Source organism: Hippocampus bargibanti, linkage group LG05 (genome assembly GCF_051943395.1).
Source record: "Hippocampus bargibanti isolate YZ-2025 linkage group LG05, ASM5194339v1, whole genome shotgun sequence".
Classification (NCBI taxonomy): domain Eukaryota; kingdom Metazoa; phylum Chordata; class Actinopteri; order Syngnathiformes; family Syngnathidae; genus Hippocampus; species Hippocampus bargibanti.
In genome coordinates, this window is record NC_142738.1 from 16,513,159 (window position 1) to 16,538,693 (window position 25,535).

General features: G+C 40.5%; 1 protein-coding gene across 4 annotated transcripts in view; it reads right to left on the bottom strand.

Annotated features, from left to right (window-relative positions):
• lonp2 (lon peptidase 2, peroxisomal) overlaps positions 1-25,204 on the bottom strand; it is a 36,341-nt gene extending 11,137 nt beyond the window's left edge. For 2 of the 4 annotated variants that reach the window (XM_088996967.1, XM_088996965.1), the window contains exons 1-13: positions 24,673-25,204; positions 21,663-21,798; positions 19,443-19,553; positions 14,259-14,390; positions 11,682-11,804; positions 11,450-11,613; positions 8,401-8,495; positions 7,019-7,137; positions 6,803-6,942; positions 6,234-6,375; positions 4,358-4,508; positions 3,560-3,686; positions 1,390-1,529 (exon numbers count right to left, since the gene is read on the bottom strand). In XM_088996967.1, the coding sequence (XP_088853093.1) occupies positions 1,390-1,529; positions 3,560-3,686; positions 4,358-4,508; positions 6,234-6,375; positions 6,803-6,942; positions 7,019-7,137; positions 8,401-8,495; positions 11,450-11,613; positions 11,682-11,804; positions 14,259-14,390; positions 19,443-19,553; positions 21,663-21,798; positions 24,673-24,905 (1,813 nt within the window). In that variant the 5' untranslated portion in view covers positions 24,906-25,204. The remainder of the gene's footprint in view (positions 1-1,389; positions 1,530-3,559; positions 3,687-4,357; positions 4,509-6,233; positions 6,376-6,802; positions 6,943-7,018; positions 7,138-8,400; positions 8,496-11,449; positions 11,614-11,681; positions 11,805-14,258; positions 14,391-19,442; positions 19,554-21,662; positions 21,799-24,672) is intronic. The other 2 variants (XM_088996964.1, XM_088996963.1) reach the window with 2 other exon arrangements.
• Between the last annotated feature and the right edge of the window lie 331 nt (positions 25,205-25,535).

Sequence of the window (25,535 nt, forward strand, 5' to 3'; positions counted from 1 at the left end):
AAAAAAGAGTGTTAGCGCAGAGCGCCCATGCGGATGTGGAACTGTCGCGGCTTGGAATTGAAGCGGATTTACGTGGGACAGGAGATGTGAGACAATCTCTTTTCGTCAATGGAAGCTACAGCTTCGTGTCTGCTTTCAACATTTAGCTTGGGGCAGACGTGCACATTTCACCATGACGTCGCTGATCCACTGATGAAAAGGACACTTTGATCCTCTCCTTTCACTAGAACTGCTTCATGCAACGAAGAGGGTGCAGAAAGTGCTTAAAAATTGAGACTGTCTTTTTTGTTGTGTCACATTATTTGTTATTTAGTTTTTTTGTTCGTTTGACTTCAAGATGGCGCCGCAAGAGTGTCTGCCTTTACAGCAGCTCCTGTGTTTTGTTTTTCTACTTCTTTCTTTCCTTTCCTCTTCCTTTCATAACTTTGCTGTTGTGAAATGTAAATTTCTCCACTGTGAGACTAAAAGGCGAATCCAATCCAATCCAATTCCATCTCGAACAACCAATGCTAGTCACAATCCTGGATAAAATAATGTCAGTCGTGTTGAAAAGTCTGAGGCGATATCTGATGGTTCAAGAAAAAGGTCACAACAAATAGTAGTAGCAGCTCCTCTTGCCAATTGAAAAGAAACAGTACAAACCGTTGAGAGACAAAAAGCCTTTTGTACACAGGTATTGGAGTATTTGACCAAACAATCTTTTGGGAGATTAGAAGATGCTAAAGTGCTAACCTGCTTTATAATAATAATAATAATAATAATAATAATAATAATAATAATAATAATAATAATAATAATAATAATAATACATTTTATTTATAAGCGCTTTTCAAAACTCTCAAGGACAAGCTCAAGCTTTGTCTTCTATTGGACAGCAAATTAGGTTTTTGAACCCTAAAAATCATACTTTGCTTGACATTTTCACTCCAAGTTGTTCTTTTAAACTGTTCAAGTTTCAAAGGTCACAAGTATTACTCAAAGCAAAACATGAAACCGTTTCATCGCACACGCACGCACGCACTCACACGCACGCACACACACTGACTATACATTACTCAACGTGATGTTTGGCAAGCTGTCTTGGGCTCATTGCTCTTTTTGTATAGATATAAAAAAAGCATGGTATGCCAAAGATCGACATCTGCTCTTTCACTTAATTTTCTCTCGAAGGCAAAAAGGCAGAGCATTTTTGCCACGTCCCACATTTACTAAGTTTAAAAACTCAGAACAAAAATTGATTTGGTGCAGTATGTGGGCTAATTGAAACACTTTTTATTAATTTGTGGTATTCTGACATTTCTTAGCCTTCTTGTCTTTTTCCTGTAAAATAAATAAATAAATGAAGAAAAAAAAGCAGTATTTGCAGGTGTTTCACCAGCAGCATCTTACCTCCCTGCTGTGCGTGACCCTCAGGAGTCACCTCTTCAGACTTGGAATCGGTTTGGACTTCAGTGATTTTCACAGCAACAGCTCGACAGATGGCTCCAATCTTCCTCTCCAGCGAGCGGACACCAGCCTCACGCGTGTACCTGAGTCAATAAAAGCAATACTGACAATAGTGCTAAGACATTTGGCAAGGAATTAAAAAAAAAAGAATAAAGTGACCTGTAAATAAAATATGGCTTTATATTTTCAGCACCTTTAACAAATGGCCAAGTTTAAAGCGGTTTTCATACATAGTTTATTGATGGTATCAGTGTTTGAAATAACGTCTGTCCGGAGGCCCTGGGCATACAACTTCTATGTCAGGCGTACAACTTTCAAAACGTCTCGGCCCGTGTAGCCGACAACTTCTTAAAGAAAAAAAAGATTATTTTCAAATCAAACGTTTGTTTTATTCAATAAAGCAAAGGCTACAAGCAAACCGCTACAAGCCACGTGGACTCCTTTATCTAAGCTTTCAAAACTTTCAAGTACATTTTTCAGTCACGGTATAGTCCGAAGCACAAAACAGGCCTCTGATTGGCTGCCGTGCCGCGTATGCAAATTGCCAAACGAGCGTGCGTAATTTGCATACTCGGCACGGCAACTAATCAGAGGCCCGTTCCGTGCTTCGGACTATACCGTGACTGAAGAGTGTACTTGAGAGCTTTGAAAGGCGCTTAGAAAGAGGAGGCCACGTGGCTTTGAGCAGACAATGCAACGCAAACATTGCATTGTGCACCGTGATGACAAGCGACAACTGGAGCAAAATCTTCAGCAAGGGATATTTAACATAAATTAAGCAAGGGAGCATTTGTGGTAGGTACTTCATTAATTTAAAAAATCCTGTATACTTTGCAACAATTGTTTTTTTGTGATTAGTCGTCTTATTGTGTTTCAAGTTGTGAAAAATGGGGCAGGCAACTTTATGGCTGGGCAGGCAACTTTTCAGAGTTGTCTGCCCGGGTGTCAGCTAACTTTTTGTCATGAGTTTCCGACATTGATATTATACTTGAATTTTTTTTGCTCAGGATATTGTGACCATATTATATGTCAGTCAATGAATAAAAGCCAATCAGGCCAATCATGAATGAAAGCCAATCAGGCACCGAGAACACACAAATTATTTAGCCGATTAACTGTAAGAATTACATTGCTTATTTAGGGTACATTTTTGAACTATCAATGTACCAAAGTGGTTTTAATTCAGGAATTTATTCAGGACACAAAAGTAGGGGGAACAAAACACTCGACTCCCCAAAAAAATGACACAAAAGGATGTGAATATTAGCTAAGGACTGACACCTTTTGTAGAAGTGTATCTCATTGAGCATCACGAATGTGCACAAATCTTAACACTATGGCCTGTCATGAGTCGTGTGATTTGACAGCTTACCATACAATTACAGTACTGTCCCTCATTCATCATGATGACAAACGCCTGTCTGGCTGATGTGTGTGGAGACACAGTCATGGGGTTTGCGTTTTCTAGGTTCCAAATCTCCTTTTTCTTGCAAGAAATACACTCTCAGTGACAGAATTGTAGAAATGTAGAAAAGATTCCCACAAGAACTAGCATTTTAGTCATGATAATTTTATTTTGAGTTGGGTTTTTAAGCCTCATTCAACCTAAAAGAAACATGCTAACTGAATACAGCTCTCTAAAATTGCTTGTTGGTGCAAATAATTCTCGGTATGTATGTTCTACTGACTGGCGGGCGAACCAGATGCATCCACTGTACATGTTAAGGGTGATACATCATGAATGGTTAAAGACAATTAGCGATTCTTAGGAGTACGGTTTTGTTCTGCAAGCAGCAGGGTGCACATTATGTCATTAGAATCTATCCACACCTTGTAATTTGTCTGCTTTCTACCACAATGTGTACTGAATGTGGTATTTTGAAGGACGTTCTCTGTCATCGAAAGCTTGCTGTGCTTCTGCAAATCAAATAGCACTTGACAACTTAATGACATCATACTAACACAAGTGGCGGGATTCAGAGTTTGCCACAGATGGGTGTGCAATAGGGGGCTCCGCCCACTTATGGACTTTCAAGCATAAGGTTGAGTGCATAGAAATCAATATGTATTGTATTGTATTGTATTGTATTGTATTGTATTTTCTTCTGTGCACCTGTTTATGATATCCTTTGTGGTGTCTGGAGGTATATGCAGCTCTTTAGGTGATAATCCGTGCCGCTCCATTTGGTTTGGGATCAAGTGCCGGAAACTTATCTCCACCTTTTCCTCCTGCGTGTAACCTGAAACACTCATTGGGTAACATCGTACATTTTTTGGGAGATTTATGTCAACAATCTGTCTTCCATATTTATGCACTCATGATACTGCATACTGCTAAATACATATCCAATACAATTGTGGAAAATATATAGGTCTATTTTCTGAAGAAATTGTTTATTTATGGGTCACTTGTGGTTTCGATGTTCATATGCAGGCAGCGAGGGTGTAATTTAAATTCAGTTACAATTTGGACATGCCTCTGAAAGTTTGTGTCTCGATATGTTCCCCTTGGATGTTTATACGACGGGCAGTAAAAAAGTAATGACTCCAAATTTAACCGACAGCACAGTAAATTTCATCATGGTTATTTTTTTTTCTTACCTGGCATTGACAAGATAATATATATTTATGATGAATTCAAATGAGTCAATAATAATAATAATACATTAGCAACAATAATAATGATCAATAATAAGTCAGTGATAAGACCATGTGTTTATTGTTTCACATGAAATAATTGATTTTCCCAGAAGTATTCCGAATCGAAATATCGTGATATGAACCAAATTGTGAATGTGGTGAACAAGTCATCTCATGTGTCGCATGGACTCAAATTTGTACAATGCACCATGCGTGACATTTACATTCAATGTAAATTGTTCAAAGTGTTCCCAAGAGCAATTTAACTCACCAGGCACCTGCAGCACCTCCATTCTGTCCAGCAGGGCCGGGGGGATAGTGGCAGTGGTGTTGGCCGTGGCGATGAAGAGCACTTGGGAGAGATCAAAAGCCACATTGAGGTAGTGATCTGTGAAGCTGTGGTTCTGCTCTGGGTCAAGCACCTAAGGGAGTGAACATCAAGAGTCATCTAGTGTTTGCAAAAATGGAAATTATGCATAGATGATTAAGCCTTTAAAGCAGGGGTGTCAAAGTCATTTTTTGCCGCGGGCCACATTGTAGTTATGGTTTCCTCTCGAGGGCCGTTATGAATTTGGGGAACCCATTAGAATGTTTAAATCCCTTCAAATATTACATATAGAGCACACAGCAAATTAATGAATAACTCGTTTTCAAATCTGAAGTCAAGAATAATGACTTTTATTGTAGTTGACATCCAAAAATATGAAATTTTGGCTCAGATTTTAGCAACCATCATGGAATTTAACAAGTTTAATTTGCTTTCGCGGGCCGAAAGAAATGATGTGGCGGGCCGGATGTGGCCCGCGGGCCTTGACTTTGACACCTGTGCTTTAAAGGGAAGATCATTGAAGATGATCGGATACAAAGATGGGTCATTTCTAATATTTTGCTGGTCCATCATCATCCTCATTTTTTCCCGAACTGAATCAACCTGGAATCAGTCAGTGAGTGCGGCAGTGAGTCAGTCAGTCATATTATTTTACCCATGCTTCCATGAGCAAATATCTCTTGTCCACCACTCTATCAGTCCCCAACACCCCGACAAAAATAAAATCAAAAACAATAGATGAAAAAAATCAATTTTGATTAAATGGTAAACGGAGTACAGTATCTATCAGTGTACCTACATCATACAGTGGTTGGCCATAACATTTTACACATGTACGCTCATGTACATATCACACAGACTTATTTGCCAATCTATCTGAGCTGTACAGCAAGAGTATGTTGGGCTGTGCCTGCAGCTGTTTTGACTCCTAAAATGACAACAAGCTTTAAAGGACAGCCGACACCATTTTTTTGTTTCCCGACTGACATCAGAAAAACGTTTTATAGTATCTAAAATACCCAAAACACGCAGGCTGATATTTTTAGTCAAATGAAAAACACCAACAAAAATGACTTAAAGTGTCCGAAAACTTTCTTCAAAATGAACCCGGAAACGGCCAGTTTCAGAAGGTCCCGCCCCCTTGTCCGTGACGTCACGCCAAGACGTCTTGCCTTGCTCGAGAATCAAAACAATGGCTTCAGATTCTGAGAATATTGTTACTCATCCAGATATGAATATGTTTCAAATAGTTCTGAAGAGGAAAGCATAAATGTTTGCAATTGATTAAAGAAGTCATTCCATGCCATTTTGAGGCATCTGGACTGAAATGTAGCGTCCCAGAAAATGCACTAGATGGCGTCCAAGCTCCGTTGGAAATGGGCTGATTTGTCTGCTGGTAATTTGTGTCAGCTCGTATCAAATAGTAGTCTTGGTGCAACACACAATGATTCACCATCATGCTATTTATGTGTTTAGCTTCTAATTTCGCCATCAACACGGATCAAAACGAAGTTTTCAGACCAAACAAAGTACCCAAAAATGCATTGTGTGTCGCTTTCTCCGTCAGTGACAATACCTACCGTGACATTGTCACCAACTCAAAAACAAGACTTCCTGAATATTCAGCGCGAGTCTGAAAATGTAAAATATAGCTAAATGCGGTGGAATCTTTGTAAAATGCGCTTAATAGAAGTCATTTGAAGTGATTTTACAAATTATGGACACAACTTGTCCTGAGGCGTCGGTTGCCCAAGTTCAAGTTTTACAGTGGAAAACTTACTCTCCAGATGATGATTGCCATATGATGAAAAGGGCAAACCTCGAGTAATGCAGCTGCAGGGTCTCCTTGTAGGCTCTTGCCTAGTTTGTCCACTTCATCCAGGAGAAAAACTGGATTGTTGACAGCCACTGTCTTCAGACCGTTGATGATGCGGCCTGGCATGCTGCCTACATAAGTACGTCTAGAGTCGGACGGAAACATTAAGGCAACGCTTTAAGTGTGAGCCATTTAAATTGCTTCCTGGTCAACATTCATTTTGGTACCAATAAAACGTCAAATGTTTCAGTGTGTGAGTTGTATTTTAAGCAGAATGTCTCATTATTTTGTACCGACACAAAATCAGAACAATATAATTCCGGGCGAATTTAGCACTATGAGTATTGCGGCATCCCTAATCAGCAATTTTTTACACATTAACATTATCTGATATAATCGCAAAATATAATGTGTGGCAGGCCAATTTGGGACCACGGGTTGCACGTTGATGACCAACCAGTGACTAAAATACGCATGTAGTCAATTATTGTGACTTTGAGGGGACTGTAGTCATCATTTGTCGTCAAGGTCAGTCCATAGCCCTTGCGAAAAGGTCAGGTCCACCTATGTACCTGTGTCCTCGGATGTCCGACTGGTCACAAACACCCCCAAGAGCAATGCGATGGAACTCTCTGCCCAGGGTCTTGGCGATAGAGCGCCCCACACTGGTCTTGCCCACTCCTGGAGGTCCCACGAAGCACAGGATCGGGCCCTGATGACAGGACCAAAGTCGTGTCCATTTGTTGTCGAAACAAACAGTTATGTATCAAATCAACCAAAATAGGAACCTTCAGCGAAGCTTTCAGCTGTCTAACAGCCAGGTACTCCAGCACGCGTCTCTTTAGCTTGTCCATTGCATAGTGGTCATTATCCAACAATGTGCGGGCTGCTCGAATATCTAAGCAGTCTGTGGAAATAAGGAAGGAAGCCACAAAACGACAGTGAAAGTTGAGGGGGTTTGAAACATTTAAATCATCAAAAACGTTCTGGTAATACTTTCATGTAGCACACTTTTGTCTCATTTGCTACAGGAGAGGAATAATGAACATTCAGTTCTCAAAAATTGACCAAATATTTGAGTCTGAGCGTTTTCAGAATTATGTGAAATGACTCAAGTGTTGTTCACAAACCTGTAAAGGGGCGTGGTCACATGGGACAACGAACAACCCATTAAGCTTGTAAAACTAATGGAACTCCCTTCTTCTCTTCCGATGTGTTTAGCATTTGGCAACGAGTTGGAAATCCACACACATCACTGTCTGTTGACATCCGGCTATGTCACCTTCTTAGATGGAGTAGGATACACAGTACTTGAGCTTATTTCATTTATTTGAATTTTCATAAAATAATGGAAATCCAAAAATATGGATGGTAGTTTAACGGAACACTCTAAATTGTCCCTATAAGTATGAGTGGTATGAGTGAGCAAATTGTTGTTTTTCTACGTGTACCCAGCGAGGCAACCAGCTCAGGGTGTACCTGCATACTACCCAAAGACAGAAAATGAATGCATAAAATAACTGTTTGGACCAACTGTAATTCCTCATGTTTTTGGAATGATGGAGGAACAGGGAGAACATGTGAGGCCAACACTGTAATCACTGGTCCGCTGGGCCACCGCCGTCACTGTCTGTCCCTCTATCTCCATCTCTCTCTGTCGCTGTGACTCCCCCCCCTATCCTCCCTTTATATAGATCTATATGTATTGCATGTATTGTATTTCTGCAGACCCGATTTGGTAGGCAGGTTATTCTATAGCTGTCGACCAAAATGGCTGAATGCTGCCTCACCATGTGTTGTGGTCTGGTATACATCCAGGGAATGATAAAAATGCGAGTGCCAGAGGACCTAAAGATCCACGACGGCTGATGTAATAAAAGCAGGTCAGATAACTAAGATGGCCCAAGACAGTTAAAAAGTAATAAAAAAAATCAACTCAAACCTAAAACACACATACAGCTAATTGAGCGATTTTGACACTGGGTTAATGTGTTTTTAGTATTGGACCAATAAAGTGTACTTAAGTGTGTAGCACGAATTAACACCAAATGGTAAAAAAAATGGGAGGAAAGTACAAATGAAGAAGAGTGGCTCCAACTCACATGTACCTCCCTTGATCTGTCTAATACTGTTTGTTTTAAAGTTATTTTCAATCAATGTGATTGATTACCTTTGGTGCTTTTGCTCCATGGAAGCTCTACCATCAAGTCCAAGTAGTTTTGAGTGAGGGCATATTCGGGCATAGACTGCGGCATCTTCTTTAATCTATGTAAAAGATGAACATTTGGAACTTTTACCCAACATGGACAGAGTTTGCTGTAAGGAGTTATAAAGAAATAATTTTTTGTCAGTTACAATTTCAGTGACAGAACCATGTCTAATTAGTACCAGATGTTTTTCCCTCGAAACACTCTTGGCACCCAAAATCAATGTCGCACAGAGGTTTTAAATCCTCGATTCAAATAAAGTAAACACTGAGTGGCAGCCCACTCTGATCCAAATGTAGCGCCACTGTGTGACGCTACAGTGACCGATGGTGTCCAAAGTAAAGGAGTCATGTCATGTTACTTTTTTATTTTATACCTATCTGTGGCTCTTTGGGCTGGACACAGAAAGTAGGCCTATTAGATTATCAGAATATCAATTGCTTGGCTGTATTGTTGAAAGCCATCACCGCCTTATTAAACTTCATAAATGTCATGGTACAAGTTTGAACACATTAAATTATGTGAAGGTAACACAGCACTTCAAGTACCAAATGTTACTTTCATTCTATGCACCACTGACTTTTACTTTTATTGTTTAATGGCCCACTGGAAAACTTGGAGAACCGCATACCAGAAAGAAAAGGCAAGGCTAGATTGTCTCTGTGAATGTATAACGGGGAATGTATTTGATTGGAGTCAAAAGTGAACAGTTAAAATTGCATGTCAATTGGCGATTAGGTTTTTCTGTTTGAGTGTCATAGAGAGGTAGGCACGCAACGTTAAGAGAAGCACGGTGATTTGTTCTCACAGGCCACTTGGCGCCTTGAGATTCATTTTTGTTTTTCACCCTTTTGTACTAATCTCTGTTATTGAAATACAATCATCTTGTTTTATCATGTCATTAAACATCCGTATCAACTCAACTTTAAGAGAAACATGGAGAGTATCAACTGCCTCTGGCTGAAACTATTCATAACAGTTCAAGGCTCAGACGGAATTCTGTTCTCCAGAATATTGCTATTGGGTGTAACATCCACAGTCTGTAAGGAACTCAGATTTGGTCGACTGCCAATACAAAACTCCCCCCTGATATCAATTATATTTGGAAGATGTACTCCGTTTCCCACCCCAAGACACCGGTGATAGACCTTTGTGAGGATAAGTGTTTCTGAGAATAGATGGAAGGATAGTTCCATAGGCGGGCTGCATGTGCAAAAGGCAGGGACATGCTGGAAATTTGTTCGATGGCTGAAGGTAGGGGTGGTTTTAGCCGCTAGCTGTCACGTCTGAGAATTATTTGTCAACTGTGACAGTGTGTTGGAAAGCGGGGGGGGGGGGTGTTTGTGGACGAGGGCCATCCTGTGGCAACACGTGATGGCAGTGGCGGACCGTCAAGGCCTGCAAAGTCTTCTCTGCTGGCCTAAAAATATCAGAATCACGGACTGATGTTAATTATACTTTGTCCATGAATTTTAATTGAATAATTCCAAATTGTCTTTCAGCTTCCATTCCCCTGCTTCCAGATGTGTGTGTTCGTTTTTAAGCATTTAACCAATCACATTCCAGCCACCATTTGTATGCAGAGGGTTGTATTAGGAAGGGCATCCGACGTAAAAGCTTGGCTAAAACAAACATGCAAATCAAACCTCTGAAGATGGCCCCTTGAAGGGAAAAGCCAAAAGGAAAAGAAGATTTGTGACCAGGGTCAGAAATCTACCTGGATGCCTTCACAATTAGTTCTGCGGGCCCTGGAGCATCAAATGTGTCGATCAAACTGTTGCTCTAACCAATCGGATTTCGAGTTGGCAACCCCAAGGGGTACCAACGCCTTCTTGCAGGTGCAGGTAGTTAACGTCAGAGTTTTTATAAACAATAATTGGCTAGTCACTAGCCAATCATAGTTTGCCAAAACTGCTCTTATCACAACCAGCTAGTGACAAGCGCATACTTGCCAGAGCAAGCACACTGTATAGGTAGCGAGCTGCATAAGCAAATATATTGTGTTGATTTAATAGCAGTTTTGTCAACCCACAGTGTGTGACATTTTCAAGAAGGACTTTTCAAGAAAAAAAATGGACATCATTAAGAAATGTTGGTCAGTTATTTCCTGAATAATGGTAACCTCTAGTGGACTTGCAGTAAATCACACCTTACTTTTTTCAGTCTGGGTTGATTCTGACGTAGCCCTACTGAAGGCCTAGCGATGAAATCTACGGCCCGCCACTGCGTAATCGGCAGCACGAGTGGCAGGAGTGGATTGGACCTGTTTGACATACGGCTGGCTTATCAGCAAGCTTTGATGGAACCTAATAACAAACCTGCTCATTTGAATCAGGTGTGTTGCAGCAGAGAGATGGAAAACATCCAGAAATGTGAACTTTAAGGATCAGCGTTTGAGACGCCTTGTGAATCCCAGGATCCCATGCATAGAGCAAGTGTGTAAAGATCCTTTTTGTCAGGGGCCACATTGTAGTTAGTGTTTCCTTGGAGGGCTTTTATGACTGTGAAACTATCTAAACAGGGGAGCATAGAGGTGGTGCGCCAGCATGCACATGCACTGAAAGGTTTTGTGTGTGGAAGAGATTAAACTGTCAGTGTGCTTTTATGCATCGTGGAATTCCGCGTGTTGGATTTGCTTTCACAGACCACATAAAATAAATGTTGTGGTCCAGATGTGGCCTCTGGGACTTTAGTTAGATACCTGTAGTGGCGAGAATGGATTGATGAATGCAATAAATTACATTTTTCAGTCCCAGTCGTGTTTTCAATTGGATTTGTAAAATAACTAAATGAGTTAATGTTAGTAACTTAATAATAAGCAACTACAACATGACACATTCAAGACCAAACTGAATAAAAGTTGGACTCAGCAGGGATGACCAGAAGAATAAAATAATTCAAGAGTTCAAAAACCGTTCAATTGCGTTCAATCCAATGAATGAGCTTCATTTTATAATGAATGAAGATGTTGTGTTGGGGATTATTCAAACTTTACAGAAACAACATGTTCACCGTTTGAGCTCTTTTAAGCAAACTCGAAGAGCTGCATCTGGCATGTTGGCCGCATGCGCCTTCTTCTCCAGGGAGGCTGTATCATCACTATCATCGTCATCATCTTCCTTGTTCAGATTGAAATGTCGGCCTGGAAACACTCCACCTTTGCTCACGGATAGTACCTGAACAAAGAGAGTCGACCAGCGGTTGATAATAACACTATGACTCCACATACTGATATGCTTTCCACCTTCTTTTCCGGGTCAGGCATCATTCTCCTGGTTTTCTGCAGCAGTTTAAGGCCTTCTATTTGCCTGGTCAGCATGGGCAACGTTTTCCGAAAACGCTCCTCCAAGCTCACGGCATCCAGTACCTTTATGACAAAGTCCAATTACAAATGTTGATGTGCAGCACTCATTGGATTTGCCACTGCAAACATTTTCATATTCAGAAATTGGATTACATGACTGATTAAATTTTTCAACACAGAACTAGTAACTGCATCAGAGTCCATTTTAAATGCAAGTCATGCTCCTTGTTCGCTAATTTGTAAATGTACTTATAATAATTACGCACTTCAGTCTTGTGCAAAGTTGAAATATTAATACCGTGCTTGAATATAAGAAAATAAAAATATAGTCATGATTATCTTTAGAGGTGTTGGGTAAAATGTTGAATCAAAATCATACACCAGTAAATCTTAAAAAAGAAACATGCAAGACACTCGAAATATATTTTAAAGGTTTTTTTCGGGTAAATACATTATTTTAGAACACAAAATGAAAATAAAATTTGAAAATGTCTCCACTATGAGACGAATAAAGGCATATCCAATCCATATCCAATCCAAATGTTGAAAAAACATGCAAAAGCTGTCTAACAATTGAGTACTTAATTTCTGAGATTCATCGTAAAACTCTTTTTCACCCCCCAGTTTCCAGATGTTTGGGGCGGGACTGAAACGCCGGCAAGCAGAAAACCAAGGAAGAACCTTCTTATTGATGATCATCTGGCCATTTCTGCCACAACGTTGCACAATTGGCTAACAAGCTAGGCCAACAAACCAGAAGAAAAATCGTCCCTGACATTTCAATGTGTTTTGTGTTATTTGGGCTGCAATATCTCTGCCAAGTGCCTGTATGCACGACACATGTAACAAAACAGCAGCAAAACATCATGGTCACGGAGAACTACACTTACAGTGCCTTGCAAAAGTATTCGGCCCCCTTGAATCTTGCAACCATTCACCACATTTCAGGCTTCAAACAAAGAGATGAAATTATTTTTTTTGTCAAGAATCAACAAGTGGGACACAATCGTGAACAACATTTATTGGATAATTTAAACTTTTTTTAACAAATAAAAAACTGAAAAGTGGGGCGTGCAATATTATTCGGCCCCTTTACTTTCAGTGCAGCAAGCAAACTCACTCCAGAAGTTCAGAGAGGATCTCCGAATGATCCAATGTCGTCCTAACTGACTGGTGATGATAAATAGAATCCACCTATGTTTAACCAAGTCTCCATCTAAATGGACCTGCTCTGTGATAGTCTCAGGGTTCTGTTTGAAGTGCAGAGCGCATCATGAAAACCAAGGAACACACCAGGCAGGTCCGAGATACTGTTGTGGAGAAGTTTAAAGCCGGATTTGGATACAAAACGATCTCCCAAGCCTTAAACATCTCAAGGAGCACTGCACAAGCCATCATGTTGAAATGGAAGGAGCATCAAACCACACCAAATCTACCAAGACCCGGCCGTCCCTCCAAACTTTCTTCTCAAACAAGGAGAAAACTGATCACAGATGCAGTCAAGAGGCCCATGATCACTCTGGATGAACTGCAGAGATCTACAGCCGAGGTGGGAGAGTCTGTCCATAGGACAACAATCAATCGTACACTGCACAAATCTGGCCTTTATGGAAGAGTGGCAAGAACAAAGCCATTTCTCACAGATATCCATCAAAAGTCTCATTTAAAGTATGCCACAAGCAACCTGGGATACACACCAAACATGTGGAAGAAGGTTCTCTGGTCAGATGAAACCAAAATTGAACTTTTTGGCCACAATGCAAAACGATACGTTTGGCGTAAAAGCAACACAGCTCATTACCCTGAACACACCATCCCCACTGTCAAACGTGGTGGTGGCAGCATCATGGTTTGGGCCTGCTTTTCTTCAGCAGGGACAGGGAAGATGGTTAAAATTGACGGGAAGATGGATGGAGAGAAATACAGGACATTCTGGAAGAAAACCTGTTGGTATCTGCAAAAGACCTGAGACTGGGATGGAGAGTTATCTTCCAACAGGACAATGATCCAAAACATAAAGAAACATAAAGAAAAGCTCGAGCTGTTTTGCAAGGAAGAATGGTCAAGAATGCCAGTCTCCCGATGTGCAAAACTGCTAGATACATACCCCAAGCGAATTGCAGCTGTAATTGGAGCAAAAGGTGGCGCTACAAAGTATGAAAGCAAGGGGGCCGAATAATATTGCACGCCCTACTTTTCAGTTTTTTATTTATTCAAAAAGTTTAAATTATCCAATAAATGTTGTTCCACTTCACAATTGTGTCCCACTTGTTGTTGATTCGTGACAAAAAATAATAATTAATATCTTTATGTTTGAAGCCTGAAATGTGGCGAAAGGTTGCAAGACTCAACGGGACCGAATACTTTCGCAAGGCACCGTAGGTGTGGCTAGGAAATTTTGATTCTGTTTAGCCACATTTGCATGACCCAGAGCCAAGGTTGTAAAAAGAAACTCTCTGTTGGGGTAATTCGCACGTCACTCGACACTCTCCCTACCCCATCTAGGAGTCACCTCACCTGTAATTTTTCCTTGTTTGATGTGCGGATCATGGAAGCAACAACATCAGGCATAGTTTCCTTGGGAAGGCTGTCCAAAAGACGTCTGAATTTGGCCACAACTGGAACAGACATGTCCAGCATCCCCAACAACTAAACACATGCACATGCATGCGTGCAAACACAAGTACGCGCACGCACACACACACACGGGCGCACACACACACGCACACACAAACACACACATGGCAATTACAATTATTTCGTCTGCATGATGTATCGTTAATCCAATTTATGAAATTGTGTGGTTGTAGTTAACAGACTTGAGATTTTTGCTGTTTTTTTTAACTCATTCACTGCCATTTACAAATATATTCGGGAATTGAAAATATGACGTAGAATTTGTTCGGGTTTTGTTTTTTCTTGTTTGGCTGCCGATAAAGCGCTGGCTGTGGTGGTTTTTCCTTTCCACAAGGGGCAGCATTTCCTTTTTTCCATGTCAGCACTTTGTTCCAGCTTCATCTGTTGTTAAAGCCCTATACTGTACGAATGAACCAATATGTATATATTGCATTGTATTTTGGACAGCCACCTTCATTTCAAGCTCATATAACTCCAGACCCATATAATTTAGGAATTAACTATTTTTTTCTGATGAAAGAAGAGAGTCTAAAGTTTCTTACGCTGAATTAAAATGTTTATGTAGTCCTGAAACTCAATATTCTGTGGGTGCTGGAATTTGAGTGACAATGACAAAAACCTTAGCTGGCGTGGACACATTTTTGCACGTATGGCAGTGAATGAGTTGACGACCACATGAATAACAAATGAGCTGATAAATGATCAGATAAGTGACAAAAATAAAAAATAAAATGTGGCGCAGAAAAGGAGAAAGTACCGGTACATTTTCTGCTTCAGGGCAAACCAAATCTTATTTTGCTTGCAATTGTGTTGTAGTCTGCATTTGTGGAGAGAGAGACATGCATTTTTTTTTCCTCAAGCAAATTGACCTTTTGAAAGAACCGTTGAAAATAAAATTAACCTGTGTTTCATGAACAACATATTCTTTAAGAACAATCAGTGGAAAACTGAACTCAGAATTGCACCAAGGGCAGGATTCAGGCTCATACTGAAAGGATATTGGTTCATCTAAATTATGTGAATTTCCTCAAGACAACTAACTCATAAATAGGCTCAAATGTGCGTATGACCTTCAGACTATCCCTTTGCTCCCAGACAATCTGTGGTGTAGCAATGAAAGAAACCATAAAAGTCTCAGTGGCGCTTGATTCTTTTTGGCATTCAATAGTTGACACACTTGTCATGTGAAGCTGTGCATACCAGCATATGGTTAATAAGTCATGAGTCATCGTGGTCTGTAGTATCGGAACTTCGTTTCCTTCCACCTGTATCTAAGTGTCATCTCATTTAAATATGTTGACACGCAACCATCTGAAATCTCTCAATTATTATTTTAGGGTGGCTGGCGGGGTAAGGAATCTTTCTCTCCCTTATTCATCAATGTGGAAGCTTTCTCTTAGTATGTACTGCAATATTCTGCAAATATTCAATCAAACTACTGTATTGGAAAACTGAAACAAAGACAACCGCATTGCCACCACCCTGGATAGCAGCTGCAGGTCAAATGTATGACTGACTTGGAGTTGACCTCGTCTTTTTTAAAATTTGATTCACATATGGCTCCTCAACAGACACTTTTTAATCGGACACGGCACAATAAGTCGTTACGGCAGTTGGTTTGGAGGTATGGCCCAATGGTGAAAATTTGTTTTAAGTGATGCGATTGTGTTATGGGAACATCATCTCTTTGACATTCCACAATCTACCAATTTTCTGATCCGCTTTATCCTCACAATGTTCGTGGAGCCCGTCCCAGCTGTCTTCGGGCAGGAGGTGGGGTACACTTTGAGCCAGTTGCTAGCCAATTGCAGGGCACACAGAAACAGACAAAAAACAACCACCCGTGCCCCCACTTACACCTAGGTACAATTTAGTGTGTTAAATTAATCCACCAGGCATGTTTTTGGAATGTGGATTGAAACCAGAGAATACAGACATTCCCCACTTTACGGATGAGATACGTTCCGAGTGGTCGTTCGTCAGGTGAATTTGATCTTGAGTTGCTTCAGTGCTATATTTTGTAAGGAATGTTTGTTTAAGTCAAACACTGAATGAGGAATTAGAAAACACAAATGCTCGAACAGTCGTAAAATAAATTCACACCTACTGTAGTATGACAACATATATCCTTAGGTCTTCAGTAAGCCAATACTGAAGCTGCTGGCACTTAATTACCTAATTACTTTTTGTTATGCATCGCCATTCACCTCCTCCTTGGAGCCTCAACTGGGAAGAGGGATTTCTTCCCCACCCACATCCTCTATACAGCCAATCGTAAGCGAGGTCAGCGCCTCCTCCTCACAGTGTCAACTGGGAAGAGGGATTTCCACCAGGCGCACATACTCTACGCAGCCAATCGTAAGCGAGGTCAGCAGAACGGGGCCTGAATTGGGCCAACGGCAACACTTCAGCATGGTTGATTGGTCAGCCTTGGTGTCCGTCGCGTAAACATCCAGCTCTTGAAACCTCTAATGCAGTGGTTCTTTATCTTGTTGGAGGCGCCGAACCCCACCAGTTCCACCCTTCTTCCAATGACTGCGCCTACTAACTGCAGTCCAGACTGAGGGGTGGACCTCTGTGGCGGAGGATCCACCGAACCCCTGAGACCGACTCATCGAACCCCTAGGGTTCGATCAAACCCAGGTTAAGAACCACTGCTCTAATGTGTCTGTGTGTGTGCGTGAAGCACAGTATGCAGCCAATCACAAGCGAGCTTGGCCGGAAAAAGGCCCGCAATACAAAATCTACAGACTGTACCCGCAAAAAATTTCGTATGTATCGTAACGTCGTAACTCCAATGTTCGTAAGTTGGGGAGTGTCTATACACATTGGCACAGGTAGTTCATGCAAACAGCACAACAGAAGGCCTGCACTGAGAGGTCAACGTGCTAATCACTGGACCACGGAGCCGCCCAGTCATTGGAAAAGTTGACTGTTATTAGGGAAAGAATTAAAAAGAGCGATCACAGGCAGATGCAAACAGAATATTAACCCTGCCAAACCCACATCGAATATTAACTCCCTGACATAACAGTTCTTCTAACACTGATGTCCAGGAACGTTATGTGCAAAAACCTGTGTGACTTTCATCCTAAAACATACTGTATGTATGTCACGTCACTTGAGGCTCGAGGGCTGGGCTCGAGTGACGAAAGGAAAGCGGGGAGTGTGGATCCAAAATACACGGCGAGACTGATACTCGTATACAAAAGTCTTTACTGAGGCACGCATGAAAAATGACAGCAGGATGAGGTGAGTGAGGGAGATCGGTGACAGCTGATCTGACGGCACGGAAGTAGCAGGGCAGCTTTCAGAATACTCCGACGGAGACTGTATTGCGCGATCGGTAGATATAGTCAGAAGGCACAATCAAGGGAATGACAATCAGCTGTGGGGACCCAGGCGCATGATGATGGGAGGGGCAGTCTCCAGGGAGCAGCGGAGGAGGTGACAGGAGGGGCGGGGCGCGCCCAGGACGGCGACGAGATGTGACAGTGTACTGCCAAATGCAGAAAGCAATTCACATCTCCCCCCAAAAAAATTAAAATAAAAAAATCCAAACTCATGCTCGTCTTCCACCATTCACCAGACAAAAGGGTTGGAGCTTCTCGTGTCCTTTAGGGAGTGGATGATTAATCCCACAGAACAGACTTCAGATATTTTAATGGATTAACTCACAAAACAGGAGAGTGACAAACTGTTCAAAATAAAAGCGTTTTTAAATCTTAACAAATGATTCACCTTTCACGTTAAAATAACATCTATTGCAATCTGATCCAACTTCCAAAGGAAAATTTGCAAATATTATTCGCAATGGCTTTCCAAGTACCCTGGATATCACCCAACAGCAACATTTCAGATCACAAACAATTACAACAGAACCAGTGATTGTTTTGCTCTTTTCAATAATCCAATTGAATCGTCTACCATTAAACACAATCCTTAACAATATTTTAAGACCCTGATATCATAAGAGAAAAAGAAGAAAAAGAATTCCAAGATGGCACCTGAGTAGGCAGCCTTCAGCAAGTGCTCTCATCAGCACTTGCCAGCACCGTTTTTGATTGGGAGGAATGTTGGTGCCATTTGACTGTCATCATTGGACAGCTCTGGGGCGATTGTGCTTTTTTGCGTCTGTAATGGGTAGCATTTTTTCAGCCGCCCTTTGTTTAGTGGAAAGGTCTGTGCTGTTGGACAGTCTGAGGCTGGATGGATGCATGTCTTGAGGAGCCCGCGCTGAGAAGAAAGGAGCATCGATGCATATGAAGAACTGTCGCGGCTTGGAATTGAAGCGGATTTACGTGGGACAGGAGATGTGAGATAATCTCTTTTCGTCAACGGATGCTACAGCTTTGTGTTTGCTTTCAACATTTAGCTTGTAGCAGACGTGCACATTTCACCATGACGTCCCTGATCCATTTGTGAAAAGGACGCTTTGATCCTCTCCTCTTTCATTTAGAACTGCTTCATAGGGGGCGCAGAAAGTGCTTAAGATTGAATGACTGTCTGTGTCTTTTGTGTTGTCCCACGTTATTTGTTTTTGTTGTTTGACTTCAAGATGGTGCCGCGAGTGTGGCTGCCTTTACGGCAGCTCTTGTATTTTGTTTTTCTACTTCCTTTTCGTTACTCTTCATAACTTTGCTGCTGTGAAATATAAATTTCGGCACTGCGAGACTAATAAAGGCTAATCCAATCGTAAAAAAACTGGCGTGGAGATTGCAGGTGCACCTCATGTCTCTCATATTTTGTGATGCACAAGTAGAGAGTAATGCTCATACTACATTGCACGAAAAAGGAACCATCAAATGTCAATACAATTGAAGAAGATATCACTGATTAAAAAGCAACACTGTTCTGTGACCTGATCATTGGGGTTAACAAGTTACAAACAGCCGACCATTATTTTACAGATAGCACCCACGCTGTTTTTTGTTTTTTTTTACAGTCGACAAAGGTGTACTTTTTGACAGCTGAAATGGTGGATAGCCACGTAGCTTTAAACAGACAATGCATTCATAGGGGTTGTGTGAGCAGTTAAAATCATGTCCTAAACACCACACAGACCTGTAGAGCAGTCTGGTAGAATTTTTGGGACAGTTCATGCAGCTCCCCATCTTGTGCAGAGACACCCACTGCTGGGGTGGTGTACTGTTCCAGTTTATCCAACTGCTCGACCTGCAAATTTGTTATAACATTGACATACAGTGCCATGAAAACATATTATTTTGTAGCCTTTGAAAATGAATGCCATTATAAAGTAGATGTTTTTGCAGTTTCCACAGTTTAATTGTCAATTTTATGAAACACATGTGAACAGCAGGTAAGCAGTTATTTGGACCGGAAAGTTGGCATATGACCTCTAAATATGACAGGAGGACTGAAACACATTATTCAATGGACGCTGCAGCTTCTTGTTTAATTTCAAATTTAGCTTGGAGCAGACGTGTGTGACGTCATGTCTGCTGTGATCATGACGTCTGTGATCCTCTGATGAAAGGAGACTTTGACTCGATCCTTCTTCATTTATACCCACTTCAAACAACATCAGTGTTTCATGGTGTCCGTTAAACGATCAGTAAAGTGCTTTGTTGCTTTGTTGTGAAAGCAGCATTTGAAAAGATTGAATGAATTGTATCACAGAAAAAATATGGCGGGTGAACATCAAATGCAACTTAAAAAAAAAATTGAAAGCCTAGTTTAGAAAAGTCTTTCAATTTAGATATGTAATCCACCATTCTGAAAAAAAGGCCAAGCAACACGAAAAAATGACTGGATTTCTCCTCTTTCATCTAGAACTGCTTCATGTCATCACAAAGAGGGTACAGCAAGTCCTGAAGAATGAATGTCTCTCTGTGTCTTTGTTTTGTCATATTGTCTCTATGCCGTCATATTATTTGTTATTTAGTTTTTTTTTTGTTCTTTTGACTTCAAGACGGCGCCCCGAGAGTGGCTGCCTTTCCAGCAGCTCATGTATTTTGTTTTTCTACTTTCATTCCTTTCATCACTTTGCTGCTGTGAAATGTAAATTTCTCCACTGTGAGACTAATAAAGGCATATCCAATCCAATCCAATCCAATGGTTGCACTTAACTTGCTAACTGTTTACTGTAGCTTGCTGTCACTAATTCTATTATTCTGCAGCTGAGGAGTCGCAAGAAGAATCTGTAATCACCAGCGCAAACTGTCATGAGGCAGGAGAACTGTGTGCCTCACCTATGCGCACAGTTTTGATAAAACTAAAATAAACACTGTAGTAGTGTTTATAATGTACAGTGACTGTACATTATATACACCAGCTAAACTGTATAAATTTAGTTCATATACTAAAAGCTTTTGAACACTTTAATAGCGATATGCAGAGGGACAGCAATGTGGTGTCACTGCAGAGCAAGCCAGCACAGTTAGCATAGTGATTGCGCAATCCATGGTGAGGCTCAGCCGGCTGGTGCCTACCTCTACTTAGTAGTATTTGAACGGTAAATGTGAAAATTCAGCGATTTTGAAAAAGAAAATCCAAAAATGGTGAAGTTAAATGGAAAAGAACGTTAAAGTAAAAATCACTAAATAAATATAACTGTTTAATTAATTTTGTCATTTGATATTCCCATGATGACAGGTGAGGCATGGCCTCACCTGCCTCCCCTGACTGCACGTCATTGATAGGTTTCCGTAGCCTCATTTTATATATATATATATATAAACACGAATTCTTGGATTTAGTTATGAGGTCCGAGATTCAGGGAGGGGTACAGAGGAGCCAGGTTGCCGGTGGATTTTGATAACTTTTTCAGAAAGGAATCGAAGGAGAGAATTGCAGGTGTCAGAGGAATAAAAGTGAGGGAGGAAAGATACAGGGGGTTGAATGATTTTGTTATAAAGAGAAAAGAGAGCCCGAGTATTTCAAGTATTTGAGTCAGTGAGTCGAGAGTAGTATTGTGATTTTTGCATGAGAGTTATTAGTTTTAGGGGGCAATCAATCTCAGACAGGCAGGTTTGGATTTTTTTTTCTTCTTTTGTAAAAATACAAACAAAAATTTATTAAAAAAGCCTTTTGGTTTGCTTGAGTAATTTTTGACAAAGCTAGAGACTGACAAAACACATATGAAGTTATAATATTGTGCATGACTCGAGATGAGCAGCACAGACTGTCCGCGTCTTACACCGTTAAAAAAAAAGAGAATTTTGAATCAACATTTAACTTGGTGCTTTTCTGGACACTTTTGTTTTAGTTTTGAAAAGATCCAGTACCTAAAAAAATTTCATTTCAAAATTTTCATCTTTTCACCTCAGCTAGAACAAAAGGTCTCTCCGTCAGCAGGCTTGTCACACTAAAACGGCATAATCCAGTGATGAGAAGGGTATAGTGGGGCTTTGGCCAGTTACTGCCCACTACCTGCACTGCAATCCCAGCTGTGCCAATCCTGCCCACAAAAAGAGAGGTGACATGAATCAGACGAGGTCAGCAACAACAACCAATTCATAAAGGATAATAAATAAATAAATAAATAAATAAATAAATACATGCATGAAGCCCCCTTGAGGCATGTTTTATTCACTGCGCCCTGACATGAAGAATACAAGAATGAGGCTATTGAAACCTTTCAAGCAGGAAAAAAATATATTTCAAAGCACCTAATTTTCTTTGTTGTTGTCATATGGTGTTTTTATTCCTTCATGTGGGCCCTTTGTGAACTGTTTTCAGCATTTTGGTCTTAAGATTCATCAAAGGAGAAGACTCTGCACTTAATGATTGTGGCTTCTCTGCAGCACGCATGCACCAGCAATGATTTTGATGGGTCAAACGTAGACACGATTTGACTTGTGTTTTTTTGCGTCTGCAATGGGTAGCACTTTTCGCAACATTTTTATTCAGCGGATATGTCGGCGGTATTGGATAGTCTGTGTTGGTGCGGATGGATGGATGGCTGGTGGAGCTGATGATGACGACTTGGAGGTTTAGCGTGCAGCACACGTGTCTTAGTAACGAAGAGTAAGCGCTTGAAGTTGAAGCGGATCGAAATGGTACAGGAGGAGTGAAGTACTGGTTTTTTTTGTGTCAATGGTCACAACAGGTTTTTTTTTTTACTTTCAAACTTAGCTAGAAGCAGATGTCATGGACTTCATGCACATTTTGAAAATGTCTCTGATCCGCTGGTGAAAGAATCGAAAACTGCTTCTTCAGACAACAGGGCGAATCCAGGAATGGCTGTTAGAATTGTATGACTGTCCATGTTGTATGTGATGTGTTCTGTTCTATTATTTTTGTTATTTTACGTGAACTGTTTTGTGCTTCGTGAGAGATGCAGCTGTTGTGAAAATGCTATAAACATGTCTAGTATTATTTTAATATGGTAGTGTTCTGCTTAGTCTTGAATCAGATTTTAATACCCCATTATCAGATTTGGCATTGGCTCGAAAAACTCATATCGGTTGGCTCTCTCCAAATGAATGTAATCTTAGGGAAACCTTGTGGATTTCAGCAACCAGCAGTGTATTGATTATAACAACAGTTCCAAGAGCCTCTCCTAATTTAAGTAAATCTCATTTATTCTCTCAGATCTTTGCAGAGCTCAATTGAATTTCAAATTGGTGTCCATGTAAAGTTTGTTAACTGTTGGCAGAGAGATGCTGACAACCGTAAGGCCTCGGAGTTAAGGTACCGCAATATTACTCAACGCTTGGACAAAAAATTTGAATCTCCTGAACAAGGTTGTTTTAGTGAATATCCTCTATCACCATACCCACATTTGCCAACAACTACTAATATAATCCATGCACTTGGAGAAGTTAGAGCAGCCAAATCACATTTACCAATGTCACTGCTTTTCTATTTGCTGCTTTTGTTTTTATAGCTGCTGGCTTAATATGACTGACTGGTATTTTTATAAATTAAAAAACTTTGAGGTTGGATCTTCTGTAACAACAACAACAACAATAATAATAATAATAATAATACATTAGATGTATAAGCGCCTTTCAAAATTCTCAAGGTCACTTTACAATCACACGATACGTTTTTTTGTGGGTGAGCAGCGGCACCCACACGCGACCTGGTATTGTGGATTTGAGTGACAAGAAGGAGCGAGTGTAAACCGCTATTTTGGGAAGGTGGCAACTGGTTAGGGCCCAGGAGTGTCAGTGTAGGGCTGCCGTCCTACATGTTTTCCAAGTCTCCCTATTGCAACACACGTGGTTCAAGGGAAAGGGCTCATGTGAGATTTCTGCAGAGCTTGCTGATGATCTGATCATTAGAATCAGGTGTGTCCATTGAGCCTGTTCCCTTGAATCAGTTGCAGAATGTTAGGCGTTATATGTTTATCACTTGTGATCAAAAGATTGTGTGCTGCTGTAAATTGGGAATGTCTCCATTGTGGTACAAATAAAGCTTTTCTCATTCTTATTCTTATTAACAGGCAATCAGAAACAATATCGTGCTGTGGACACCAGCACCATAAAGTTTTCCTTTTGCAAAAAGCATGGTTCTATTAACCAATTTGGTACACATTAGCTGATAACAAGATAAACCAAAATATTTTTGTTTGTTTTTCTCCTCACAATGCTAACAAGGACAACTGGTATCTGTATACTGTACAAAGTGGATCAATGATTGTTCAGGACAGGAGAAAAGTAGGGGGGAAAACAGTGTCCTAGTGATCGGTTAAAGTCCATCTTTGTGTGATTTGATATGTTGATCTACTTGGCTCGAGATTTTTCTCTAGCAAAGTTGGTAATTTTTTATTCAACATACCAAGATATGAAGACTGCAATTTTCTGTGCATACACAACATAAAAAGATGCTTATCTACTGTGCTACACCAGCCATAATAAATCTCCGCAAGTAAAAGAAATCACCAAACCCTGATCGCACTCCTATTAACATTTAATGGACAGTTCTGGAAAGACATGCAAGTAAGTTGGCCAACAAATTTTGCAAAATGTCACCAGCCAAGAGGAATGGAGCTACGTAAATACCATCTGTAGTGAAAAGTAGAAAAGGGAGGAGAGTCAAATAGTTTGACTCAAGACACACAGGGGGTCTTCCTTCAATCCTTTTCATTGAACGGTGTAGTCCTACATGTTTTCCTTCCCTCACTGATGCAAAGCAACAGGTTTGTAGGCAACGGTACCGCATACTAATAAAATGCACATGAATTTATGATTGTGACAAAAGTAATGAAAAATTGCCCCCGCCCACCAAAAAATCCATATTCAAGTGGTTTAAATATTCTCCATACTTTGACCAGGCGTCCCCTCTAAAACATTGAAACTGCGATTTATGGGAATATCAACTTTACTTGTGCAAAGTGGGGAGTTCGTCGGAATCATTCGCGGGGTCTCTGGTGTTAGGGATCACTCCAATAAAGGTGCTTTTGAGCGAAGTCCCCTTGAGCAGACGGTGCTTGATCAGGTGCATGTTCCGAGGAGTATCTACGTTGAAACGGACGGTCGAGCCAGGAAGGAGGACCCGTTCGTGGGTCAAAAGCAATGGAAGGCGGCCTGGCATCTGAATTCCGTCCATAGGTGACATTTTTAGTATATAGTGGTTATTATCACACTTGCAGTCAAACCCAACGAACACAAAGTTAACTAAAAGTCACTCATATTATGCGAGTAGCAAACCTCAAGCCAATTTGTAAACATCCCAAACCAGGAAAACAACTATCCACTTCCTTTATTTTCAAAGTAAAACCGTCTCTGACGACCAGTTACGATGCAAGAGGAAAAGCATGCAATCTTTATAACGGTTCACTATGTTTTGAAATTGAAATTGAATTGGCTGACTTTTTATTTATTAAAAAAAAACGTGTATCTTTTGGTTTCCGAAATAATCCATTTGACTTCCTGTGTACGTCCGGCTTTGCAACGGCAAGCTCTAAGGGTAAAAAGAATATTACGGTAACAAGTTCTGTTTGAAATTTGCCTAGGTACGATCGCGCGCGTGGGTGCTATTTTTTTACATTAAAATACAGTACTGTACATTACATAAATTCTATGAAATATATTAATATTAATAACAATAACAATAACAATAATAATAATAATAATAATAATAATAATAATAATAGTAAAGTCTCGTTATATTGTAGCAGTTGAGGAATGAGAACACACGGTCGATTGGAGTACGTCTTTATTCCAACTGCTAACAAGTAGAAAGAGA